The sequence below is a fragment of the Marmota monax genome, unplaced genomic scaffold, assembly GCF_021218885.2.
Source record: "Marmota monax isolate L192 unplaced genomic scaffold, Marmota_monax_Labrador192_F-V1.1 WCK01_AAM20220418_F8-fsc00014, whole genome shotgun sequence".
Taxonomy (NCBI): domain Eukaryota; kingdom Metazoa; phylum Chordata; class Mammalia; order Rodentia; family Sciuridae; genus Marmota; species Marmota monax.
Window position 1 is genome coordinate 12,097,491 of NW_026695222.1, and position 21,615 is coordinate 12,119,105.

General features: G+C 56.7%; 1 protein-coding gene across 1 annotated transcript in view; it reads left to right on the forward strand.

Moving 5' to 3' along the window:
* Positions 1-366: 366 nt before the first annotated feature.
* The window catches only part of Angpt4 (angiopoietin 4), a 41,796-nt gene continuing 20,547 nt past the window's right edge, over positions 367-21,615 (forward strand). The window contains exon 1 of the mRNA XM_046433035.2: positions 367-675. Within this exon, the coding sequence (XP_046288991.2) occupies positions 367-675 (309 nt within the window). The remainder of the gene's footprint in view (positions 676-21,615) is intronic.

Sequence of the window (21,615 nt, forward strand, 5' to 3'; positions counted from 1 at the left end):
GGGTCGAAGGCTGGGACACGGTGCGAGTGCGCTGTCTCTCTTCCCCTCCCCTCCCCTCCCCTCCCCTCTGTCCCCTCCCCTCCCCTCTGTCCCCTCCCCAGGGCCGCTGGACAGCAGAGGTCCCGAGGCGTGGAGGCTGAGCCAGGCCTGCAGGCAGGAGCGGGAGGAAGGAAGGGACGCGAGAGGACAGCGGTGAGGGGTGCCTGGGGGTGGGCGCCGAGGCCAGGGCGACAGGAAGCCCAGCAGCTGGACCCAGGAGCATAAATAGCCGCGCGAAGCGCTCACTCGGCAGGGGCTGTGCTGTCCCCGCGGTGGCCTGAGCACCGGCAGCACGGACCCACACCCCCGCCTGCACTGCGTCCCCGGATGCTCTCCCGGGCAGCCATGCTGCTGGGCGGCCTCCTCCTCGCGGTGGCCACCATGATTGCAGCCCAAAGGAGGGGACCGGAGGCGGCCGCGCAGCACCAAGTGCACCTGGTCCAGAGCGGCCCGTGCAGCTACACCTTCGTGCTGCCCGACCCGCAGCCCTGCCCGCCCGGGGACCCCCGGAGCCCCGACAGCCTCCAGAGGGACGTGTCCCCCGCGGCGCCCTCGGCCTCCCTGGGCGCCTGGCGGGCCCAGCGGGTGCAACAGCTGGAGAAGGCGCTGGAGAACAGCACACTGCGGCTGCAGAAGGTGAGTGTGGCGACCCGCGACCTCGGGGACCTCCCAACCCGCGGCCGATCGGTCACCCCAGGACCCTCCCCGGGCAGAGACTGGGATGTGAGGCTCAGAGAGGGCAGGCATGGGCCCGAGGCCACACAGCAAGGCAGGCGGCCTCAGAACAGGAAAGCAGGCTCTTTGCCACTGTGTGGATTCATTCATTCAGTGCTCAGTGGAACCTCGTTGGGCCCTTGCCACCGGGCGTCCGCCCCCTGTGCAGGGGTCCAACAGACACAGTGGGGGGGACAGCCCCTCTGGGTGAACCGGGGAGAGGCACAGAGGTGTCTACTGTGTCTGATGGGGACCCAAAATGGGAGAGGAGTGTGGGGTAAGTGGTGGACGGGGCTGGCCATCTGAGGTCAGACCACTGGAGAGTGGGGTGACGGAGAACAGAGCGTGACCAGGCAGAGGGCCCAGCAGCAGCGAGGGCTACACAACACGTACGGGGTGGTCACCTGGGGAAGGCACGGTGGCCAGAGCAGGCAGAGCAGAGAGCAAGAGGGAGAAGAGGGTCCAAGATGGATCCCCAGAGGTGAGGGCAGGGCCGGCCGTGAGGGCCTGTGGGTCACTGGACGGCTCTGCTCTGAGTATCAGGGACCCAGCGTGGAGTCCTGAGCGGGCAGCAGCCAACCCCCAGCTCACTGCAGGGGCCAGGAGGGACTGCAGGGGGCTCCAGGGGAGGACATTGTGGCCCCTGCAGCCTCCAGGCATCAGGTGATGGGGCCGGCGGCAGGAGGACCTGGGCGCAGGGTGGGTGGGGTCCTGGCATGTTGGGAAGGAGCACCGACTAGCTCTGGGGGCGGAGTAGGTGCACGCACTGGTGGACAGATGGTCGTGGGCGGTCATTGAGGGCACCCGTCCCTCTCATTCTTTCAGCCAACACTGAGCACCTACCATGAGGCTCAGGTGGGCTCTGGGCGCAGGGAACAGGCAGCCTTGGGGTGGCAGGGGGCAGGCAGGACCCGAGGGGTCCAGGATAGAGCTGGCAGGGCCACTGCGGGCCAAGTGGGGACAGGAGGATGAGGCCCAGGACACGGGACGGTCTGCGTGGAGGGCGTGGCAGCCCTGAGCCGGCTCAGGACGCACTTAACAGCAGCCGGACTTGACAGGGGAAGAGGCGGGGGCTTGGTGTGTCCCCCAGACGCCACTGACCCTCACGCCTGGCAGACGGTTTGGGCGGCACCGGCCAGCAGACACCTCTGCTCCCCGGCGGGTGGGCATGGGCTGGGCAGTCGGACCCGGGTGCCCACGGACAGCACAACTGGGGTGACGGGTGGAGCTCCGAAAGGATCGCATGTGAGCCCACGTCCCCTCCGTCTTCCAGAGGATGGTCCCAGCACCCTGTTCACCCTTCTCCAGGCAGGCCAGGTGCACGACGGTGCCCAGGTCGGGCGGCTCCCCACCCACACAGGTGCTCCCCACGAAGCCCTGCCGCTGCTTCTGCCTGCCTCCTAGGGCCCCGTCAGCTCCCCTGTCCCACCTGCCTGCCGGCCACACCCGGTCCCTCTGGCCTCCACCCTGCAGCCAACCCAATGCCCAGCCAGCTGCCTGGGCAACCCTGTGCGTCTCCCAGACAGCTGTCACCGCGTCCCAGGGGAGAGTCCACAGGACAGAGAGGCTCCTCCTCCTCCAGCCTGACTCCACCTCCCCCACCCAGACGCTCCAGACAGGGACCCCTCCTTAACACGGAGTGGGGGCGGAGGGTGACCCCTCAGGCTGGGGGAAAGGAGAGTCTCCCTGGGCAAGGCCACTTCCCTGCCACCCCACGAGACCCGCAGACTTCTCTGCTGGCCCTTCCCCTGAGCATGCGCTCACACCCAAGTACCTCGTGTAACAAAGAAGGAGGAGAAGAGGAGGAGGAGGGGGAGGAGGGAGAGGAGGAGATGGAGGGTCAGAGGAAGAGGAAGAGCAGGAGGGGAGGGAGAGGAGGAGGAGAGGAAGGAGTGGAGAAGAGGAGGAGGGGAGGGGTGGGGAGGAGGGAGAGAAAAGAGAAGGGGGAAGAGGAGGGGGAGGAGGGAGAGGAAGGGAGGAGGAGAAAGGGGAGGAGGGGAGGATGGAGATGAAGAGGAGGAGGAGGAGGGGGAGGAGGGGGAGGAGGAGGAGAAAGGGGAGGAGGGGGAGGAGGGGGAGGAGGAAGAGGAAGGGGAGGAGGGGAGGAGGAAGAGGAAGGGGAGGAGGGAGAGGAAGGGAGGAGGAGAAAGGGGAGGAGGGGGAGGATGGAGATGAAGAGGAGGAGGAGGAGGAGGAGGAGGGGGAGGAGGAGGAGAAAACACGAGTCTCTTGCGAGCTCACTCTTCCTCACTTTCCAGTGGCTCCTTGTCCTGGGGTCACCTGCCAATTCCCAAGTCCCATGGCTACGGCTCAGCCTTCCTTTTACTTGACCCCTTGACAAACTCCATCTTGGTGACCAACACCATCCTTCTGGGAAGGGTCTCCATTGGCCAGTCCCTGCCACCAAGCACAGCCGCTCTGGCCACCTTCCCTCCCTCCGTGGCCCCCACCCACCCCTGCCACCTCTGTCCCCTGCCTGCCACTGCCTGGGCTCCCTGCTTCCATCCCCACAGACTGAGGGTCCTCACTGAGGCCTAAGTCGCACGCTGGCCCTCTGCCCGGGCTCCAGCCCATCAGGACACAGCGAAGTCCTTTCCCCTCTGCCAGACTCCCAGGTGCCTCAGTCCCTTCAGGACTCAGCTCCTCCGCCCCGTGTCACCTTCTCAGAGAGGTGCTCCTGTCCACCCCAGGTCTGAGAGCCCTCCTGTCCCCTCCCTCCCTTCCTGGCGCCCTCGCCGCTGTTTCCTAAGGAGCACTCGTCCTGGTCTGGTCCCCCAGAGGACGGGTGCCGGGTCTGGCTCACTGGGTTCCCAGGGCCTCCACCCTCATGGTGACAGACTGAGGAAGGTGACAGATATGTTGGTAGATATCTGCGAGGGAGTGAAGGTGTGGCCGTCCCCTCATCCCTCTATCTCCACTCAGCAATGTCACCGATTCACTCCTGACGGGATCCTGAGTCCCGAACCGACTCCCCACAGGAAGTGCCCCCAACGGGCACCCAGGGCCTGTGGGCATGACCCCAGGGCTGCCTGGGACTCCGCTCCTCGGCCGTCTCTGTCTAGGACGTCATACCACCCAGCTCTGGGGGTCTGCTCGGCTCCCTGCGCAGCTCCAGGCAGCAGGTCCCACCTGTCACCTGTCTTCCCATCCCTGGCCACGGCCCTGGCTCAGGCCTCCCTGGTCACCCCAGCACTTGCACCCCAAGTCTCACGCTCTTGTCCCTCTTTTGAGTCCGCTGGGAGCACTGGCTGAGCCAGCACGTGGAGTTGACCCCAAGGGCTCCCTGGCCCGACCCTTCAGCCTGAGGTGGAGTGTCCTCTCTAGGTGTCCATCCGGGGGGGTCATCAAGAGCTCCGGGGTGCCCGACCAGCCTGGGTTCACGTCTGACCCTGGCACGCACTTGCCTTGTGACCAAGGATGAGCAGAGTGGAGAAGGTGACAGCATGCTGGCCACAGGTGCACGGCACACAGCCCCACCCCCATCTGAGCGCCGGCCGAGCCCAAGCCCAGTTAATCTTAGTCAAGTTGGTCCAAAGTTGCAGTGTCCCTCGGGCCAGGTTGTCACCCATCCATGCTGGTCTCAATGGGACCCCAATCCTGCTGTGTCTCAGGTGGGATCTATGCACCCAGCAGAGACAGAGGGTCCGCCATAGGGTGATTGCCATACCATCCTCTGGGTAAGGGACCCCTGGCGTGGAGTACCCCATTCATGCTCTTTGATATTCAGGCTGCTGCCAGGTCACCCTGTGTCCAAGGAGCCAGCCAGAAGATCAGAGCCATCTGAGTAAACACACCCCAGCGTCACTCTCCCTGTGTCTGTTCCGTCCCCAGACCCTGGAAGGTGGCTGTGGAGCCAGGGGTCAGAATTCGAGTTCCACTTCTGCCCCTTCCTGGCTGTGTGCCTTGGGGAAAATTGCTTCATGTCTCTGAGGTTCAGTTTCCTCACCTACAGAATGAGGGGACAAGACTGCCCACCTCAGCGAGGATTTAATGAGACGATGCCCAAAAGCCCTTGGCCGGGTGCCAGGCGTAATGCAAGTTCTTGGTACCTATTGACTGCTTCCGTTAACGGCTCTTACTGGACATAAACGTAGGCCCTGTGGCTTGGGGGTCTCTCCTCCTCCCACCCCACAGTTGAGGCACGCAATCCCTGGCTCCTTGGAACAACGCTCTCCCCCTGGTCCCAGCTGGGATGCTCACCAGCTTCCCAGGCTGTGACCAGGACCTTCCTCTGGTTCTTCTCCTGGTCTGGGAGGCTGAGTCAGGAGGATCCTGAGTTCAGCAACTTGTCAAGGCCCTATCTTCAAATAAAATAAGAAAAAGAGCTGGGGATATGGCTCAGCGGTAGAGCACCTCTGGGTTCAGACGGAAGGAGGGAAGGAAGGAGGGAAGGAAGGAGGGAAGGAAGGAGGGAAGGAAGGAGGGAAGGAAGGCTGATTCCGCTCACCTGGGAGAAGGAGGGAGCGCTCCCTGGGTGAGTTCCCAGCAGCTGAGCTTGCGCAGTCCACGCCCCCAACTCCTCTCCTGTTCTTCAGTGTACAGATGAGGAAACCGAGGCCAGGCGGTGGTGGGATGTGACTGGCCCTGGTCATGCAGCAGTGGTAGAGCGCCTCTGGGTTCAGTGCAGATCCTTCCTCCAGACTCTGGACAGAGTCAAGGGGGCAGGGAGCCAAGTTCTGGAGACAGCGGGCAGCTCCCTTCACCTCCCAATGGACCTTCAAGTCCAGGCAGGCAGCTGGTGGGGGCCTATGGCCCTGTGCAGAGTGCAAAGGCGGGGAGTCCAGGCTCACCCCTCCCTCGCTCCCTCTTCCCGCCCCTCCCCCTCCCGTGCACCCCTCCTCCTCGTCTCCTTCTCTCTCCCCCTCCCCCCTCCTCCTCCTCCTGAAGACCCCTGCCCAGTGACTGGCATCTGGACAGCTCATCGGCCAGGACGTGCCATCTCCACCTCCTCCCTCTGCCCTTTCTACAGGTGAGGAAATCCAGGCCCAGACCAAGCCACCCTCGCACCTGCCGCCCCTCTGCTCTCCCGGCTGAGCCAGCCATGGCCGCCTGGGCTCTGGGGCTCTCCTCTCTCCCTGTCTTTGTCTCCCTGGCTCTCCAGGTGTCCCCTGCAGGTTCCCAGGGCTCTCGCTGACTCTGTGTCCCTGGTCCTCTCCTCTCTGGCTGTCCGTCTCTCCCCACATTCCCCCGTCCCTCTCGCGGTCCTCCCCCCCCTCCAGGCCCTGGCTGTCCACGCTGGAGACCTGGGTCCCGAGAGCCCCGAGGTCGGCACCCACCCCATGGCCAGGCTGCTCGGCCGGGGCCTCTCTTCCTCTTCGCATTCTGCACCCAGAGCCTGGCAGGGAGGGCTCAGGACGGGCAGGGCCCTCCCGACCTGGCACCGCCCCAGGCCTGCGGATGGCTCCAGGTCCCTGACGTCAAACGCAGAATACCTCGGTCCCTCAGCCCAGCGGGGTCCAGGCCCTGCCGGGTGGACATGGGTCGGAGAGCACCCAGCGGGAGCCCAGTGTGGGGTCCCCGCTTGGCCCAGGACCCTCCCAGCGGCCCCGGCCTCCCAGGCTGCCCGCGAATTCTTGGCATTTTCGGCCTCCGGTTATCCAAGCAAGAAGTGGGTCTCGGTGGCTGAAGCCCGCATCTTGGGGTTCACTCCTGACCTCACGACTGGCTTCTTTCCTGGCACTTTGGCACTGGGGGCTGGGGTGGGGCGAAGGACCTCCGCTTCTAGGAGCAAAAGGGTTATTTTTCCGCAAAGGGGCCTAGAACTGTCCACCCAGACGCCATCACCCTGGGGACGGCCAGCTGGTTGGTGCCTGGGGTGAGCTGCGGCGGCAGCAGGCCTCTCTGGCTTTCCCCAGAGGAACAGGTCTACTTGTCCACGTGGCTTGGCGGGGCCATCCTGCAGGGCAGGGTCACATGTTCCTGGCTCTGTCCACCCTGGACCAAGAGTGCGTGGGGCTAGGATCTGTGCAGACCCTCTCCCCTTCCCCTCAGGAAGGGAATGTGAGGAATCAGGCCCCATCTGCCCCTTGACAAGCCCACACCTCTGGCCAGCTCTGGCCTCAGGGCCTTTGCTTAACCTCAGAGAAATGTCTGGAATGGACCTGCCCGTGGAGTCTGGGTTAGACGGACCTGGGAACAGAGGTCACGTTCTGGGGGGCCGCCAACCTGCTGTGGGACCTGGGGAAGTCACCTCCTCCACTGGCTTCTCTGTGAAGTGAAACCTGGTGTGCTCCTGGCCTCCCAGAGTGAGAGGGGACAAAGAAAGATAAGAAGCATTGCGGGGGGCACATGCTGAGCTTCCAGTGGGTGCCCCTTGTAGTTATGTGGACTTTGTGCAGATTCTTGCATCTGTTTCTCAAAATGCTCGGATGAAGTGAGATTGTGCATGAAGAGATGAGGAAACTGAGGCCCTGGGAGGCTAAGGGGACCGAGACCTGTCCACTGTGGGCCCCTGGACACCTACCTGGGGCCTGGGACCCCAGCAGAGGTTCTGGGGCTCCCCAGCTTTCCAGGCTCCTGTGGACTGAGATGGTCCCTGCAAGCCTGGAGCTGTCCTTGGCTGAGGGAAGGGAAGACCCAGTCTCCCTTTGGTCGTCATCCCTTCCCCCACCCAGTCCCACGGAGGCCCCTGACTCGACTTGAACCCCGGCTCCTCTTCCCACTGGCTGTGTCTTCCCAATCAACCCCTTGGCCGCTCTGGGCCCCAGTTTCCTCACCTGGGAGACAGGGACACAGGTAGAGGCTGCTTTGGAGGTGACCGTGGCAATTAAGTAGGTCAGCGTTCACGCAGGGGGACAGACAGCTCCTGGGGTGGGTGAGGGGCCAGGGAGTCAGCTGGGGAGTGCGCAGAGCGGGGAGCCCAGGCTGCAGTGGGGCGGCAGAGGGGCCCTGCAGCCTCTCCATGTCCCATCTCCCACAAGAGCCTTTCCTCCTCCCTGGGCCTCCGTTTCCTCATCTGCAAAGTGGGGCTCATGAAAACCACCTCCGGGAAGACCAAATAAGGCACAAACTCAAACACCAGGGGTGTCTGGGGTGAACTGATTCCTGGGAACCTTGAAATTGAGAGCAAAGCCACCTCTCCTTAGACCAGCAGAGCCCCGGAACCTCAGGCCAGCAGGTCCCTTGGACCCCCCTGCTGACCCTAGTCCAGTGTCCAGGAGTCCATGGCACACACTGTGGTCACCAAGCAGGGCTGCAGGAAGGAAGACAGTTTCCAAGTGGCCGAGGGGAACCCTGGGAGGCAGCTCTGCAGGGAATGCGGATGGGCTGCGGGGGCCGAGGGGAGTCGGGGGGATGAGCCAACAAGGCGAAGGAACCCAGCTCCCACAGCCCCGCAGACCTGAGCTCCAGGCCCCACCCCTTGTGGCTTTGCTCAGCTTTGTAGTTAATTTTCAGGGTACAAAATCAGGAAATCTTAGCTGGGTGCGCTGGCGCACACCAGTAATCCCGGTTCCTCAGGAGGCTGAGGCAGGAGGATCGCAAGTTCAAGGCCAACCTCGGCAACTTAGTGAGACCCTGTCTCAACGTAAAATCCAAAGGGCTGAGGACGTAGCTCAGTGGTGGAGCGCAGGCCTAGAGTGAAGACCTGAGCTTGTTACCTAGGACTGCCGAAGTGTGTGTCCCTCCCTCCTCCTCCCACCTCCCAGAACTATCCTGAATTTGGTGCTAATCACCCCTTACCTGTGCCTGTCCCTCTCCAACCTGGAGTAAGTGTGTTTCCTACCTATGTGACGTCACACCATCTGCCATCGATTGCATCTTTCTATGAGTTGCTTGTATTGGCCGGGCCTTGTGTTTGTGGAATGGGCACCTCTGCAAATGTTTGCAAAATGAGCCTCAGTTTTGCCATCTGTGAAAGGGAGACACGGTGCCCGGGCTGGAGGAGGTGGGAGAAGCCGTTATCGTTCCTGCATGTTGCAAGGCCACACTGAATCCACACAGGGACTCCGAGCCAGGACTTGTGGCGCGTGATTTACGAACATTGGCTCAGCTTGCTAAACCCCGCTAAACCCCAACCCCCTGTCCCCCGAAACAGGAGGACTGTCAGGATCCTCATTTGGGGTGGGGAAGCTGAGGCCCTAAGAAGAGAGGGCCTGCACCCCAGCAGACGGCTCCAATCCCACTGTCTTACCCCTGTGCAGACCACCTCTCTCCACCCGCTCCTTGGACAGACAGGGACACTGATGGGTAGAGGAGTGACCTGGCCTCATTCACTCCAAGGTCAGTGGTGGGGTTAGACCGAGCCCCTAGTTCCTGTTTGTCCTCCCCAGTGGTGACAGGACACACAGCATGTCATGATGTCGTGAAAATCCATGATGTCCTTGCCGTTGCGGGGTCTCATGCAGCTGAGCGCGCACATGTGCCGGCGCCTGCAGTTCTGAGCGCTCCCTCCTGCCTTCCCCTGCCCACGCCTTCCTCTGAGTTTACTGAGGGCTTGCTCTGGACCCAGGCCCTGGGTAGGTGGGAGGATTCAGCCCTGAGCAAAGAAGGCACATCCCGGTGCTCCTGGGGGAGAGGCACAGACACACCTAGCAATCTCTCATATGTAGTGGTCATTCATGATATGTGCTGTAAAGTAGGGGCAGGGGACCACCATGTGCTGGGGCGTATAACAGGCACCTGACCTGGAGGGAGAGACTACATCAGGAGAACAGAGCTGGGCTCTTAGTTTCCAGGTGAGGAAAGGAAGGGGAAAGAATTCCAAGCACAAGGAACAGCAAGTGCAAAGGCCCTGGGGTGCAACCTAGCAAGGAGGTGAAAGGAGTTCTGTGTGGCTAGAGCATACAGGGCCGGGAGGGCGTGACCATGAGGGGGTGGAGTGCACAGAGGGACCAGGCCAGACCTTCCTGGGACAGACTCTGTTCTCGAGGACCATGGGGACCAGGAACTGATGTGGCCATGCTTCCATTCCGTCCCCACTGAGGATGACTCTGTGATGGGCAGTGACTATGGACATCTGGACGTGTCCTTCCCTCCCTGCCCTGATCTTCTCTCTGACACCCCAGCTGTAGGGACTGCCTGGGCTGCCACAGGTGCGAGATGGGCATGTACTAGCTGTGGGTAACGCTTGGCCTCACGGGCCCTCAGTTTACCCATTTGTCAAGGGCAGAACCCATGGGTGGACAGAAGGCCCCCATGAGAGGTGAGACTCAGAAGGCAGGATGGCCACAGATATGCAGCAAATATTGGTAAGCACCTACTGTGTGCTAGACCCCAAGAACAAACTGGACAGAATCCCAGTGCCTAGGGAACAGATTCCAGTGGCAATTCCTCTGCTCCGCCCAGCCCATCTGGGAGTGGGGGACCATGAGCCCCATCTTCCAGTGAGGCCACCGTGGCTCTGAGAAGCCACATCACTGCACAGAAAGGAAAGGCCCAAGCTCCCTGCTCCCAGAAGGGTCCACACCCAGACTGGACTCCAGGCCACACTAGAGTCCGGAAGTGCTGGGCCCCTGCTGGGGCACTGTGGCCGCGCAGAGGTCCATGAGGTCCTGCTGGTCCCCGACTCCTGCCTGCCTCCTCGCCCACTCCCTGCGCCAGCTCTCAGCTGACCCTGAGGAAAGGCCACAGACTCTCCTGCAGGGAGGCGATCAGCTGGGGGAGGCTGGGCGCCGCTGCTCCCAGACAAGTGACCTCAGTCTGCGAGGAATCAGAGGGTGGCTGGACCGGGCAGGAGGGAGCCTGGCTGCAGGGCCCACAGGTCCAGGGGTGGCAGTGGGGAAGTGTGACTGGCCAAGCCCGGGGCAGGAATCAGACGCAAGAGGAGCTACCAGAGGGTGACTTCGGCAAAGCAAAGCCCCCTAGGACACACATCAGCTTAAAATGACCTCGGACATTCCGAGCTCTCCGTTTCTGAGAGTCAGGGGGAATCCAGGAGATGGAGGAGGCCGTTCTGCACTGGGGTCTTTTCCGGGGGTGGCGCAGGGTCAGCTGGGGCTGTGCTCCTCTGCTGGCTCGTTGGTGCGCCTATGAGTGAGGCCTCGGTTCCTCTCCAGGACACGTGGCTGTTGTCCTAGAGCAAGTGACCAGACAGAAGGGAAGCCAGTGCGCCGGCCTGAACACACCAGCATCTCTAGGACAGCCAATCGCCACCCAGTGGGACGGGAGAACACGAGGGCCAGGGATCTCCGGGGCCCCCCAGGATGGCCGCCACGTGGCCCGATGGGGTCCTTGGTGCCGGATGCCTGCACTTTTCCCTGTGATCATGAACCCACAGGAAGCCACCGATTGCTGGGAGTCACCGCGGTATTTCTGCGCGCGCCTGCGCCAGGCATGGGTGTGTCCATCCGCCCTTCTTCTACCCAAATGTCCGCATTTAAATCCATCCTCTGCCGCCTGTGACTCGGGAGAGGCTCTGGCTTCCTTGCACCCCTTTTCCTTGTCTGCAAAATGGGTGAGCGAGACGGCCTAGGCCTGAGCCAGTGTGTGCACACCGAGCCCCCAGCCCCTCCCTGGGAGCCCCTGGCCCGCTCTCCCCTGCGCAGGTCTTGGCACCTCCGAACGACTTCCTGAACAAGTGAATGAGCATAGAGACTGTGCCTCACTCGTTCTTGAACTTTCCTCTGCCGCCCCCCACTCCTCCATGTTGGCATTTCCCCCCTTTCCTTTCCTGCCCGTGCTTGGGATGCCTGTCCAGTCTCTGGGCTCCACCCGCTGCCCTTTCTCAGGCCTCCAGCAGTGGCCAGGGCCGGGACCTGGAGGCCCAACCTTATTTCTAGCTACCAAACAGCTGGTCCGTGGAAATCTGGTGCCCGTGTATAAAACCAGCTCGTCTGTTCTTTTGTGGAGTGGAGGTCTGGTTCCAGAGATTGAACCCAGGGGCACTTGACCACTGAGCCACATCCCCAACCCTGTTTCATATTTTATTTAGAGACAGGGTCTCACTGAGTGGCTGAGGCTGGCTTTGAACTCGTGCTCCTCCTGCTTGCCTGTTCTTGACTGAGGGCCACCTGTGTGCCTCGAGCTGTGGCAGCGAATGAGGCAGGGGAAGCCCTGCACTACGGGGGCTGATATTCCTGGGGAATCAAATGACAAGTGGCAGTGGTGGTTTCTAGTGGCATGGAGCCCTGCAGAAACCAGTGTGGGCACCCAGATGGGCCGCCATGGGGTAGAGAACAGCAGGTGGGGAGTCAGAAAGAGGCTGGGGAGAAGTGGGGGTCTGCAAGTCTGCAAGCCCTCTGGCTGCTGCTGCGGCCACCTCTGCAGACTCCAGGGCTCCTCCAAGCACAGGGTGGAACTGCCCAGACACTCCCTGGGCCAGCCGAGGAGAGAACAATAGTCCCAATCACCAGGTCACACACCCTTGAACTTGCAGTGCCACTTGGAAGGATCTATTTCCCTGGAAGCCTTGCAGGGGTGATAAATGACAGGTGCACAAAGACATTCACAGCAACCTCTTGGTGATGGTAAGATCCTGGAAGCAACCAACAGGCTCTGCCTTTGGGGATCCGATGAGTGGACAGTGGTGGCCTAGGTGGACCGGCACACAGCTGTTCAACAGCAGGCAAGTGTCACTGGATGGATGTGTCGCAACCTCCATAATTATGTCAAATAAAAAGAAGCCAGGCGCAGGTCCCCAAGCCCACGTCCCAGAAGACTACAGGGCAGGGGACGGGGGTATAAGCATGCTCGCGGCGGGTGTGCGTAGTTTTCTCTGGAAGGAAACCCAGGAAACTCCCTCGGTGGCCTGTAGGGACAGGAACCGCAGGCTGGGGCGGCGCTGGGAAATTTGTTTTCCATTTCATTCCTTTGGGCTCCTTGGAATTCCGAACAATGTGTCTCTATCGCTCATTCAAAACAATTAAAATCATAAAAATTTACATGTAAATGGAAACACGCACAGGAAGTCATGCAACCAGCTGTGACTCCCAGGTTTTCACAGATCTGGACCAAAGGTGGCTATTAGTCCATGTGTCCTCTGCGGTATCCCTCTCCCAACTGGGGCCTCAGTTTCCCCATCTCTGAATGGAGGGGGGTAGGGTTGAGTGGTTCCTGAGGGCACCTGCGGGTCCTCCTGGGTACCCCGTCTCCGCACTTGGCACTGCCCCTGATGCACCTCTGCTAAAGCCCTTCTGTGCCACCCCAAGGCTCTCCCGCCATGGCCTGGCTCAGCTTCGAGCTCAGAGAAGGTTCACCCTCATGGCCACCCCCCAGGGCAGCCGGGCTTGAACCCTGCTTGTTGGGGTGGTCTTGCAAATTTCCAAAGCAAAGACTTTTGTTTTCCTGGAAAAGAAACTGCCAAGAAGCCCGCTTCTCTCTAAGTGACGGGCCACCGCCTGGTTTGGGGCACAGAGTGCCACAGTCTGACTTGGGTTTTCCGGGCGGGACCTTCTGGTTACGTACGTGTGGGGCTTACTTTAGAGGCTGTGGGACTGAGGACAGAGGCTGAGAGTGCAGTGAGGGGGATGTGCCCCACTAGGGGTGACGGTGGTGGGAAGAGGCCATCAAATTCGGCATGTGGCCGAGACTAGGGACCACAGGGATATGGGGCGCCGGAGAGACAGAGGAGCCGGGACCCCTCTGAGGGCTTGGGCCTAACACTACAAAGGAGAGACAGAGGTCAAGTCATTTGACTGAAGTCACACAGCCTGAGATGCAGGGCTGGGACCTGTCGTGGGGGTGGAGAAGCCCTGGCCCCTAGCCCTGCGGTCTCTGCCCTCCGCAGTGTGCTGGGGGAGGCTCCAGGGGAGGCTCCAGGGGGAGGCTCCAGGGGGAGGCTCCAGGGGGAGGCTCCAGGGGGAGGCTCCAGGGGGAGGCTCCAGGGGATCTCTGCTTTCTCTACCTGGCTCACAGTCCGGCTCACCCAAACCCTGGTTCTGTTTGGACGGGGACCCAGCAGCTGGGTCAACAGGTAGAAGCCCACAGCAGGGCTTGCTGGGTCCCCCCTGCTTCTGGCTGGAGGGCTGGTCCTCACACTGCCCTGCCCCGACCCTCCCACCTGACCTGGCCCTCCAAACCAGCGGACCTGGGGACAAGCCTAGCATCTTGACTGTGACCTGTTGTGTCTGAGCCCACAGTTGCTCCTCTGTCAGTGGGGCCAACCGCAGAGCCACCCTGTAAAGGACTGGGCTGGGTGCCCTTGAGAGGCTACTGCGGGGGCCCCAAGCTCTCCTGGTGCACAAGGATTGCCAGGACAGCTGCCGTCCTTCAGGACCCCGTCTCTGTGCCCCGTCTCTGTGTCCATTCTTCAGAGAGTTAAACTGAGGCTCTGAGAGACCACGCAGGCTGGTGTGGACAGAAGCCCTCTCCAGGCCTACAGAAAAGCGTTATTAGGGGGCACGGTGGCACACGCCTGTAATCCCAGCAGCTCAGGAGGCTGAGGCAGGAGGATCATGAGTTCAAAGCCAGCCTCAGCAACTAATGAGGAGACCCTGTCTCTAAATAAAACAAAAAGGGCTGGGGATGTGGCTCAGTGGTTAAGCGCCCCTGTGTTTGATCCCTGGTGCCAAAAAAAAAAAAATCGTGTGTATCTTCCTTACACACAGTAGGTCCACACTATCGGTAGCACTCAGCACCCTGCTGTTTTCATTGGAGTGTGTCCGGGGCATCTTCTCAGCCCACCTGCTGAATGAAGCTCAGCCTTGTTCTTTTTAACCATTGGGTGTTGACCCATGACCCAGACAAACCAGAACAGGTCACACGTTGGTTGTGTGACCACTCATCGGGCCGTTGGCATGCCAGAATGCTCCGGATGACCTGGAGCTAGGAGGGATGATCATCATCATTTGAGGGAAGAGGCTCTGACAGAGGCATCTGCCCAAGGTCCCCCATCAATAAGCTGAGAGCTGCGTCTCAAACCTGGGCCCATGCTGCCCTCTCTGCATTTGTTGATGTGCAGTTGACAAATGCTTTTTCCAGCCAGGACCCACATGCACCTCCTTCCATAGAAAGACATCAGAGCGAGGTGTTATTGATTTGCTCGAATCCCGTCCCTCCCTTCCCTGGGTCTTGCCTGGCAAAACTCCTTCTCTTGAAGGCCCTTTCCAAATGCCTTCTTTCCAACAGGGTTTACTTTCCCCATTCACAGATGTGACAGTGAGGCTCTGAGACATGTGATAACTCCAAGGGCCCAGGCTGGAGCGCGGCAGAATCCGAACTTGAACCCAGGGCCAAGGGCAGTGGCTAGTAGCCCAGGGCCCACGCTCAGCCTCTTCATAGGCCTCGGTTGTGGGGGAGGTTAAACCCCGTCCCCTGTCTTGGCCTGAGGGTCTGGAGAGCCTGGGCCCTCTCCCCCCTGGAATCCTCCCCCTGCCCTTCCAGTTGGTGCCCAGGCTCCAGACAGACCCAGCCCCACCATCTTGGTGGATTTGATCTCCAGAGCCCCGGCCAGTTGAACTGGGCCCATCTGGTTCAGATCATCCGCCCCAGGACCCGTGCTGTGGGCGGCATGGCAAATTGGGTGATAGGATCCAGCTGTGGGTGGCCTCTGCCCAGCCCAGACACTTGGAGCCACAGGACCAATGGGGGACCAGTGAGGGTACTCTGGGAGCTCTAGTCAATTGAGGTGACCCCAAACTACCCTCAAGTCCCCAGAAAGCCTAAAGAAGCCCCAGGGCGAGAAGTCTTGGAGCCTGGCCTGGTGGGTGGGGACCTGGGACCAGTCTTCTGAGACCTCTGGGAGGCTTGGGAGAGATGCCCGGGAAGGTCCCAGCTCAGGAATGAGCTTGTGATCGACCCCAGGAGCAGAAGCTCAGGCCTGGGGGTCCGCGTTTGTACCCAGGATCCAGGAGCTTCTTGCTGAACAGGAAAGTCAGGGACCAGCCTAGGAAGCTCTGCTGGCCCTGTCCCCTGGTGGCCCCAGCCAGCCACCTCTAGGATTCTTGGGCAGTTGAGTTAGAAGGAGAGGATCCAAAGAGGCAGCCCATGGAGAAGAGGGAGTGGGCGAAGGATTCCACATTGGCGTTGGCATCACAGCGGGCAGAACCCGCCAGAGGGTGAATGTGGTGAATGTGAGAAAAAGAGCAGTCAAGGTGGAGGTCTGGGTTGGGGCTTCAGAACCAGGTGGGCCGTTTACTGAGATGGGAAAGAGGTGGGAGAGTGGGGTGCAGGGCCAGGGGAGCTGGCGAGATGTCCAGGGGAGAAGTCCAGGGGAGGCATGACGGGCCCATCAGCATGGGGGATATGGAAGTCCCAGGAGAAGTCGGGCGCCTGGCCGGGCCCCGATGCTGTTGGAGCCTTGGGTCCTTTGGCCTTGAGTGATACTTGTGGATCGTTCCTCAGAAACACATAAAATAAATGCACCAGAACATCTAGTCATTTTAAAATTATAAAACAAATATTAAAATCTAATCTTTAATAAAATTATAGCACGATGGGCTTCCTCATGTCCATAATCACGATGAGAAGGAGCACTATTTGACGATACAGTTGCCAACTGCGTTAAGTATGAAAATATCCGTGATTCCTATTGGCCTCGAAATCCAGGGACCCCTGAGATCCGCCTGGTTTGTGGCCCATGCTCTTAACTGAAGGAAGTGGGAGACTTTAGGTACAAGTTAGTCAACCCAAGACATCATTTTTTTCTCTCAAGGTCATGGAGCCTCTGAATTCTTTTCACAGACCTATGGTCCCCTTTGAGGAGCCACCCGTGACCTAGAGGAGGTGCAGAGAGGCAGGGGCCCAGGATGGCCATTAGAGTCCCCGGTGTGTAGGAACCTGATAAAGGGGGAGTCAGAGAGGGGAGGCGGAGAGTGGGAGGAAAGCAGGGGAGGGTGGGACCTCCAGTGGCCATGCTCCCCACTGGTCAAGAAATAGGACACGGAAGTGTCCCTTGAGTGAGGTGCCCAGGGTGGCCACAGCAAGGTGAACGAAAGAGGGAGGGGCGTTCTTGGACAGGAGAGCCATTTGTGGTGGGCGTGGGCACAGAGGAGTCCCGCATCACGGTCAGGTTGCTTCCTTGCATTTCTTTGTTCATGCAAAAGGCACCATAATGGCCAGGCATGGTGCAGGCCTGTTATCCCAGTGGCTCGGGAGGCTGAGGCAGGAGGATCGCGAGTTCAAAGCCAGACTCAGCAAAATCGAGGAGCTAAGCAACTCAGGGAGACCCTGTCTCTAAATAAAATACAAAATAGGGCTGAGGATGTGGCTCAGTGGTTGAGTGCCCCTAAGTTTAATCCATTGCACCCCGCCAAAAAAAGGGCACCATAATAATATATTAATTTTTTAAGGGGAGGATGGGTGTGGAGGAGAGAAAACAGCTCGTTCAAGAGTTTGTGTGGAGTAGAGCAGAGTGGCAGATGCAGGGGGGACTGTGGGGTTATTTTTAGATACAAGCTACACAGGGATGGGCTGGGGCCAAGGGCCGATGGCTGAGAGAAGCTCCAGCCTGTCTGTCTGGTCCTCTGTCTGCTGTGATCTCCACCCTGAGGGATCCCACAGTCACATGAGCACGAGTGTCAGGTTCAGTCGGGGGCTCGTTAAAGCCACAGACTGTTGGGCCAATCACGTACCTGACCCCTGGGGCCCGGTGGCTGGCAGTGAGATTCCTCACATGCGCGCAGGGGAGGCCAGGCCACCACACGTGGAGAACAACACTTCTATGAGCACCACCAGCCCTGCCCTTGCGCACAGGGATCAGACAGTGTCACATGCTCCTCCCAAAGTGCTCCTGGGCTATGAGGGGATGGGAGGGGATGTGGAGGAGGAGAGGACATGGAGAGAGCAGCCAGAGCCAGGCCCCCAGCCGAGATGGCCTCTGCTGGGAGCCATTAGCCAAGTAAGTAGGTATGACAATTTCCTTGCCAGCGTACCCCATGTTGCAGTGACATTGAATGTACGTGACCTTGCTCAAGGACCAAGGCAGATTAGGGTGTTCCCGGTTTTAAGATAATCGTGTTTAGGGCATTCCCAGTTTAGGTTCCAGGTTTAAGGTTTAAGATTATTCCTGCTGGGAATAGGGCGTATCCTGCTGCCTGAGTTCCCCTTGAGTTCTCACGGGATTCAGACAGTATATTTTGGGAGACAGAAGCCCAGTGGGAGTGGATTTGGGCAGAGAACGTGGATTTGGGCAGAGAACGTGGATTTGGGAAGAGAACGTGGATTTCCCCAGAACGTGATTGTAGACGGCTGGTGTGAGTTCGGGAATAAAGAGTTGCTGTTTGAATCTACAAGCTGTGTGGTGGCTCGTGATTGTGTGCCCAGCCAGACTGCGGCAGCCTCCTCTCCCCGGGGAGCACCAGTGTTCCCAAGGACCCTGGGCGCTGCCCCGCTGGACCTCTGGGAGCCAGAGGGTGAGAAAAGGAGCCAGGCACAGGGGGCAGGGACAATGGCCAGTGCTGCAGTCTGGCTGAGCACAATTCACAAGCCACTTGTCAAGCAGAAACAAACTTTATTTTTAGAACACACACGCCACACCACACGAGCTCTTCATGAATTCCCTCAGAGCCCAACTGCCACCACCGGCTTCCCACAAGCCTCTCAACCCCCCACTCCTTCTGCTCTTGAGGCTGATTAGCTGGGTCGTGTGGGCGGAGCCAAAAGAGTCCCCCAATGAGCAGCTCTGTGGTCTGAAAGGGCAGGGAAACAGCCCAATGAGCGTCACTGCAGAGGAACCAATCAGCTAGAAGTTTGCTGGTGCCACGGTGAGCCAATCAGCTGGAAGTTTGCTGGGGCTGCTGTGAGCCAATCAGCTGGAAGTTTGCTGGGGCCGCTTCGGCTGTGGCTCTCAACATCCCCCCCTCTCTGTTTAATTAAACAACAAGAATGTGGCTTAGGGACTGTGCCTGTCTTAGGTTGTCCAATACTACATATGGTCCTTACCCATCATCAGATGAGCTGACCTCAAGGTGTCAGCCTCCTGTCTTAGGTTGGTACCATTGCAATTGGATCTTACCCGTCATTGACTACTGGTCCAGCATACAGCCACACCTGTGGATAGGCCTTTGTACCAGTGGGGGGGTGAGGTTCTTTGCGTCACCTCTGTTGGCCCCCCAATTTTAGCTGAATGACCATCACAAGCAGAAGGGAGGAGGATACACTAAGCCAACTGATGGCTCCTTTTGGAAAAATTGTACCACCAATGACACCATCAGCAAAAATACCCCGGCACTACCACAAGTCACTGCACCAATAGATAGTTCACAATGCACACAAGTGAGTTCACAATGCATACAAGTGATACATAGTCCAGGCAAGTTCTGCAAGCAGTTCAGTGATAGCTATTGCAGAAGCTGTAGATTGGTTTTATCTTTGTCTTCACTGGCACTGGGATGAAGATAGGAATTCTGGCAATAATGGCTAAAGAGAAAATTATGTAACATTCCAGCAGGCACTAAAAGAAAACAATTTTCTGAACAATTTACATTATCCTGAACAGAATTATTAAATATAATGAAAAATAAAGGTGAAAGTAAACAAACAGATCTGTTAACCTCCTTTTTTTTCACATATTAAAACAATCCTCAACAGTTGTTTACCCAATTTAAATTAAACCATTTAAATCACGTGAATAAAAAAAAATTTGGATCCATTTTTTCATGAGCGCTCATCATATATGATATATGGACATATGTACATACAAACATACAACACAAAACACAAGTGTGCACACATAATATAATACATACAACACATAACATAACAGTAAAGGCCTTGTAACTTTTTATAGGTGAAATCTCCATTGCAATGTTTAAAAACTCCATAGTAAAAAAATAGAACTGATCAGCAAAACATTAACCTAGGTCTGTATGAGCTCAAAAAACAAAATAGAACTTCATGATGTGGGAAAGGGCAATAAGAAAATAGATATTGAAAAAAGCATCCTGGTTTCATTAGCTTCCAGGTATGGGAGAACCACTGTCACAGATGTAAGGATAGCCAAACTGGAGTTCTGGATATCAGCTGTTATGGATTTGAGCCAAATCATCTTCTTTTTGGTCTGTAGAAATCGCTTTAGTTAATCTCTCTGGAATCCAAATCAGCTGCTATTCTCCCTGTGGAAACACACAAACAGACCCCCAACTCCAGACAATCACTGGGTCAGGACCTTAGTTAATCTCTCTGGAATCCAAATTGGCTGCTGTTCTCCCTGTGGAAACACACAAACAGACCCCCGACTCCAGACAATCACTGGGTCAGGACCTTTCCATTGTCCTGTTAGAATATCCTTCCAAAGTACCTTGGGCTTATGTACATTTTGTGGACACATATGCCTTTCCGCAGCACTAAGCCCTGAGGAATCCAAATTTAAAAAGTTTAGAGTAAAAAGGGTTATTTTAAGTTTATCTTTGGGGAATATATACCCCTTCCCAATTCCCTTTTTTTGCTTTAATAAGTACATTTTAATAGTTTGATGAGCTCCTTCAACTATGCCTTGTCCCTGTGGACTGTATGGGATTCCTGTTATATGAATAATGCCAAATGATGAGCAAAATTGTTTAAAAGAGGTAGAGGTATAACCAGGGGCATTATCTGTTTTTAACTGTTTTGGAACGCCCACAGTGGCAAAATTTTGTAAGCAATGAGCTATAATATCTTTAGTTTTTTCTCCAGCATGAAGGGAGCCCATCAAAAATCTGGAAGAAGTATCTACTGTAACATGCAAATATTTTAATTTTCCAAATTCTGGCAAGTGTGTGACGTCCATCTGCCAAATATGGTTAGGTATCAGTCCTCTAGGATTGACTCCAAGATTAACTTGTGGTAAAAAGGTCACACAATTTTGACATTGTTTTATTGTTTGTCTAGCTTGTTCCTTAGTTATTTTAAAACGCTTTTCTAAAGTATTAGCATTGACATGGAACCTTTTATGAAAATTTGTAGCTTCTTCTAGTGTAGAGAAAATATGTATGTCATGTGTAGTTTTATCTGCTAAATCATTGCCCAAACTAAGGGCTCCAGGCAATCCTGTATGTGCTCTGATATGTCCTATAAAGAATGGATCTTTTCTGTCCTAGATTAGTCTTTGTATAGTGGAAAACAAAGAGAAAACAGTAGAGGAAGGGGAAATCCTACCGGCATCTTCAAGGGATACTATAGCATTAACTATATACTGACTATCAGAAAATAAATTAAATACAGAATCTTTAAACATCCCAAAAGCTTGTAATACTGCATTAAGCTCTACCTTTTGAGCTGATTGTTTGGGTACTAAAAATGTAAAAGTTTGATCAGGGGTAACTACTGCTGCTGTACCATTATTTGACCCATCAGTGAATATATTTGGAGCATTCATGATAGGTGTTTTTCTTGTCATTTTTGGAAAAATTACAGGATGCGATGACCAAAAAGACAACAAAGGATTAGATGGTAAGTGGTTATCAAATGAAACATTAGATTTGCATATGATTATTGCCCAAGTATTTAACTCATTAGCTAACTCATCAATTTGATCCATAGTATATGGAGTAATAATTTTATTGGGAGAAATTCCAAACACTCCCTTTGCTGCTTTTATTCCTTTGAGTATTAATTGTCCTACAACCTCAGGATACCTAGTAAGAATAGTATTAGGAGAATAAGATAAATGTATCCATAATAATGGACCTTCTTGCCAAAATACTCCTGTAGGAATATTTTTTGTTGGTAGTACAATAAATAATAAAGGCAAACTTATATCAATTCTATCCAAATGTATATTTTCCATATATGTTTCAATGATTTTTAATGCCTTTCTTGCTTCAGGCGTTAACATTCGGGGTGAATTTGGATCTGATGGACCTTTTAGAATATCAAATAAAGGTCCCAACTCTCCTGTTGGTATGCCTAGATAAGGTCTTATCCAATTTATGTCTCCTAATAACTTTTGAAAGTCGTTAAGTGATTTGAGTTGTTCTACTCGTATTTGAATTTTTGGTGGACGGACCATGGTTGAGGATAATAGAACTCCTAAATAATTAATTAGAAAATTTAATTGTACTTTATTTA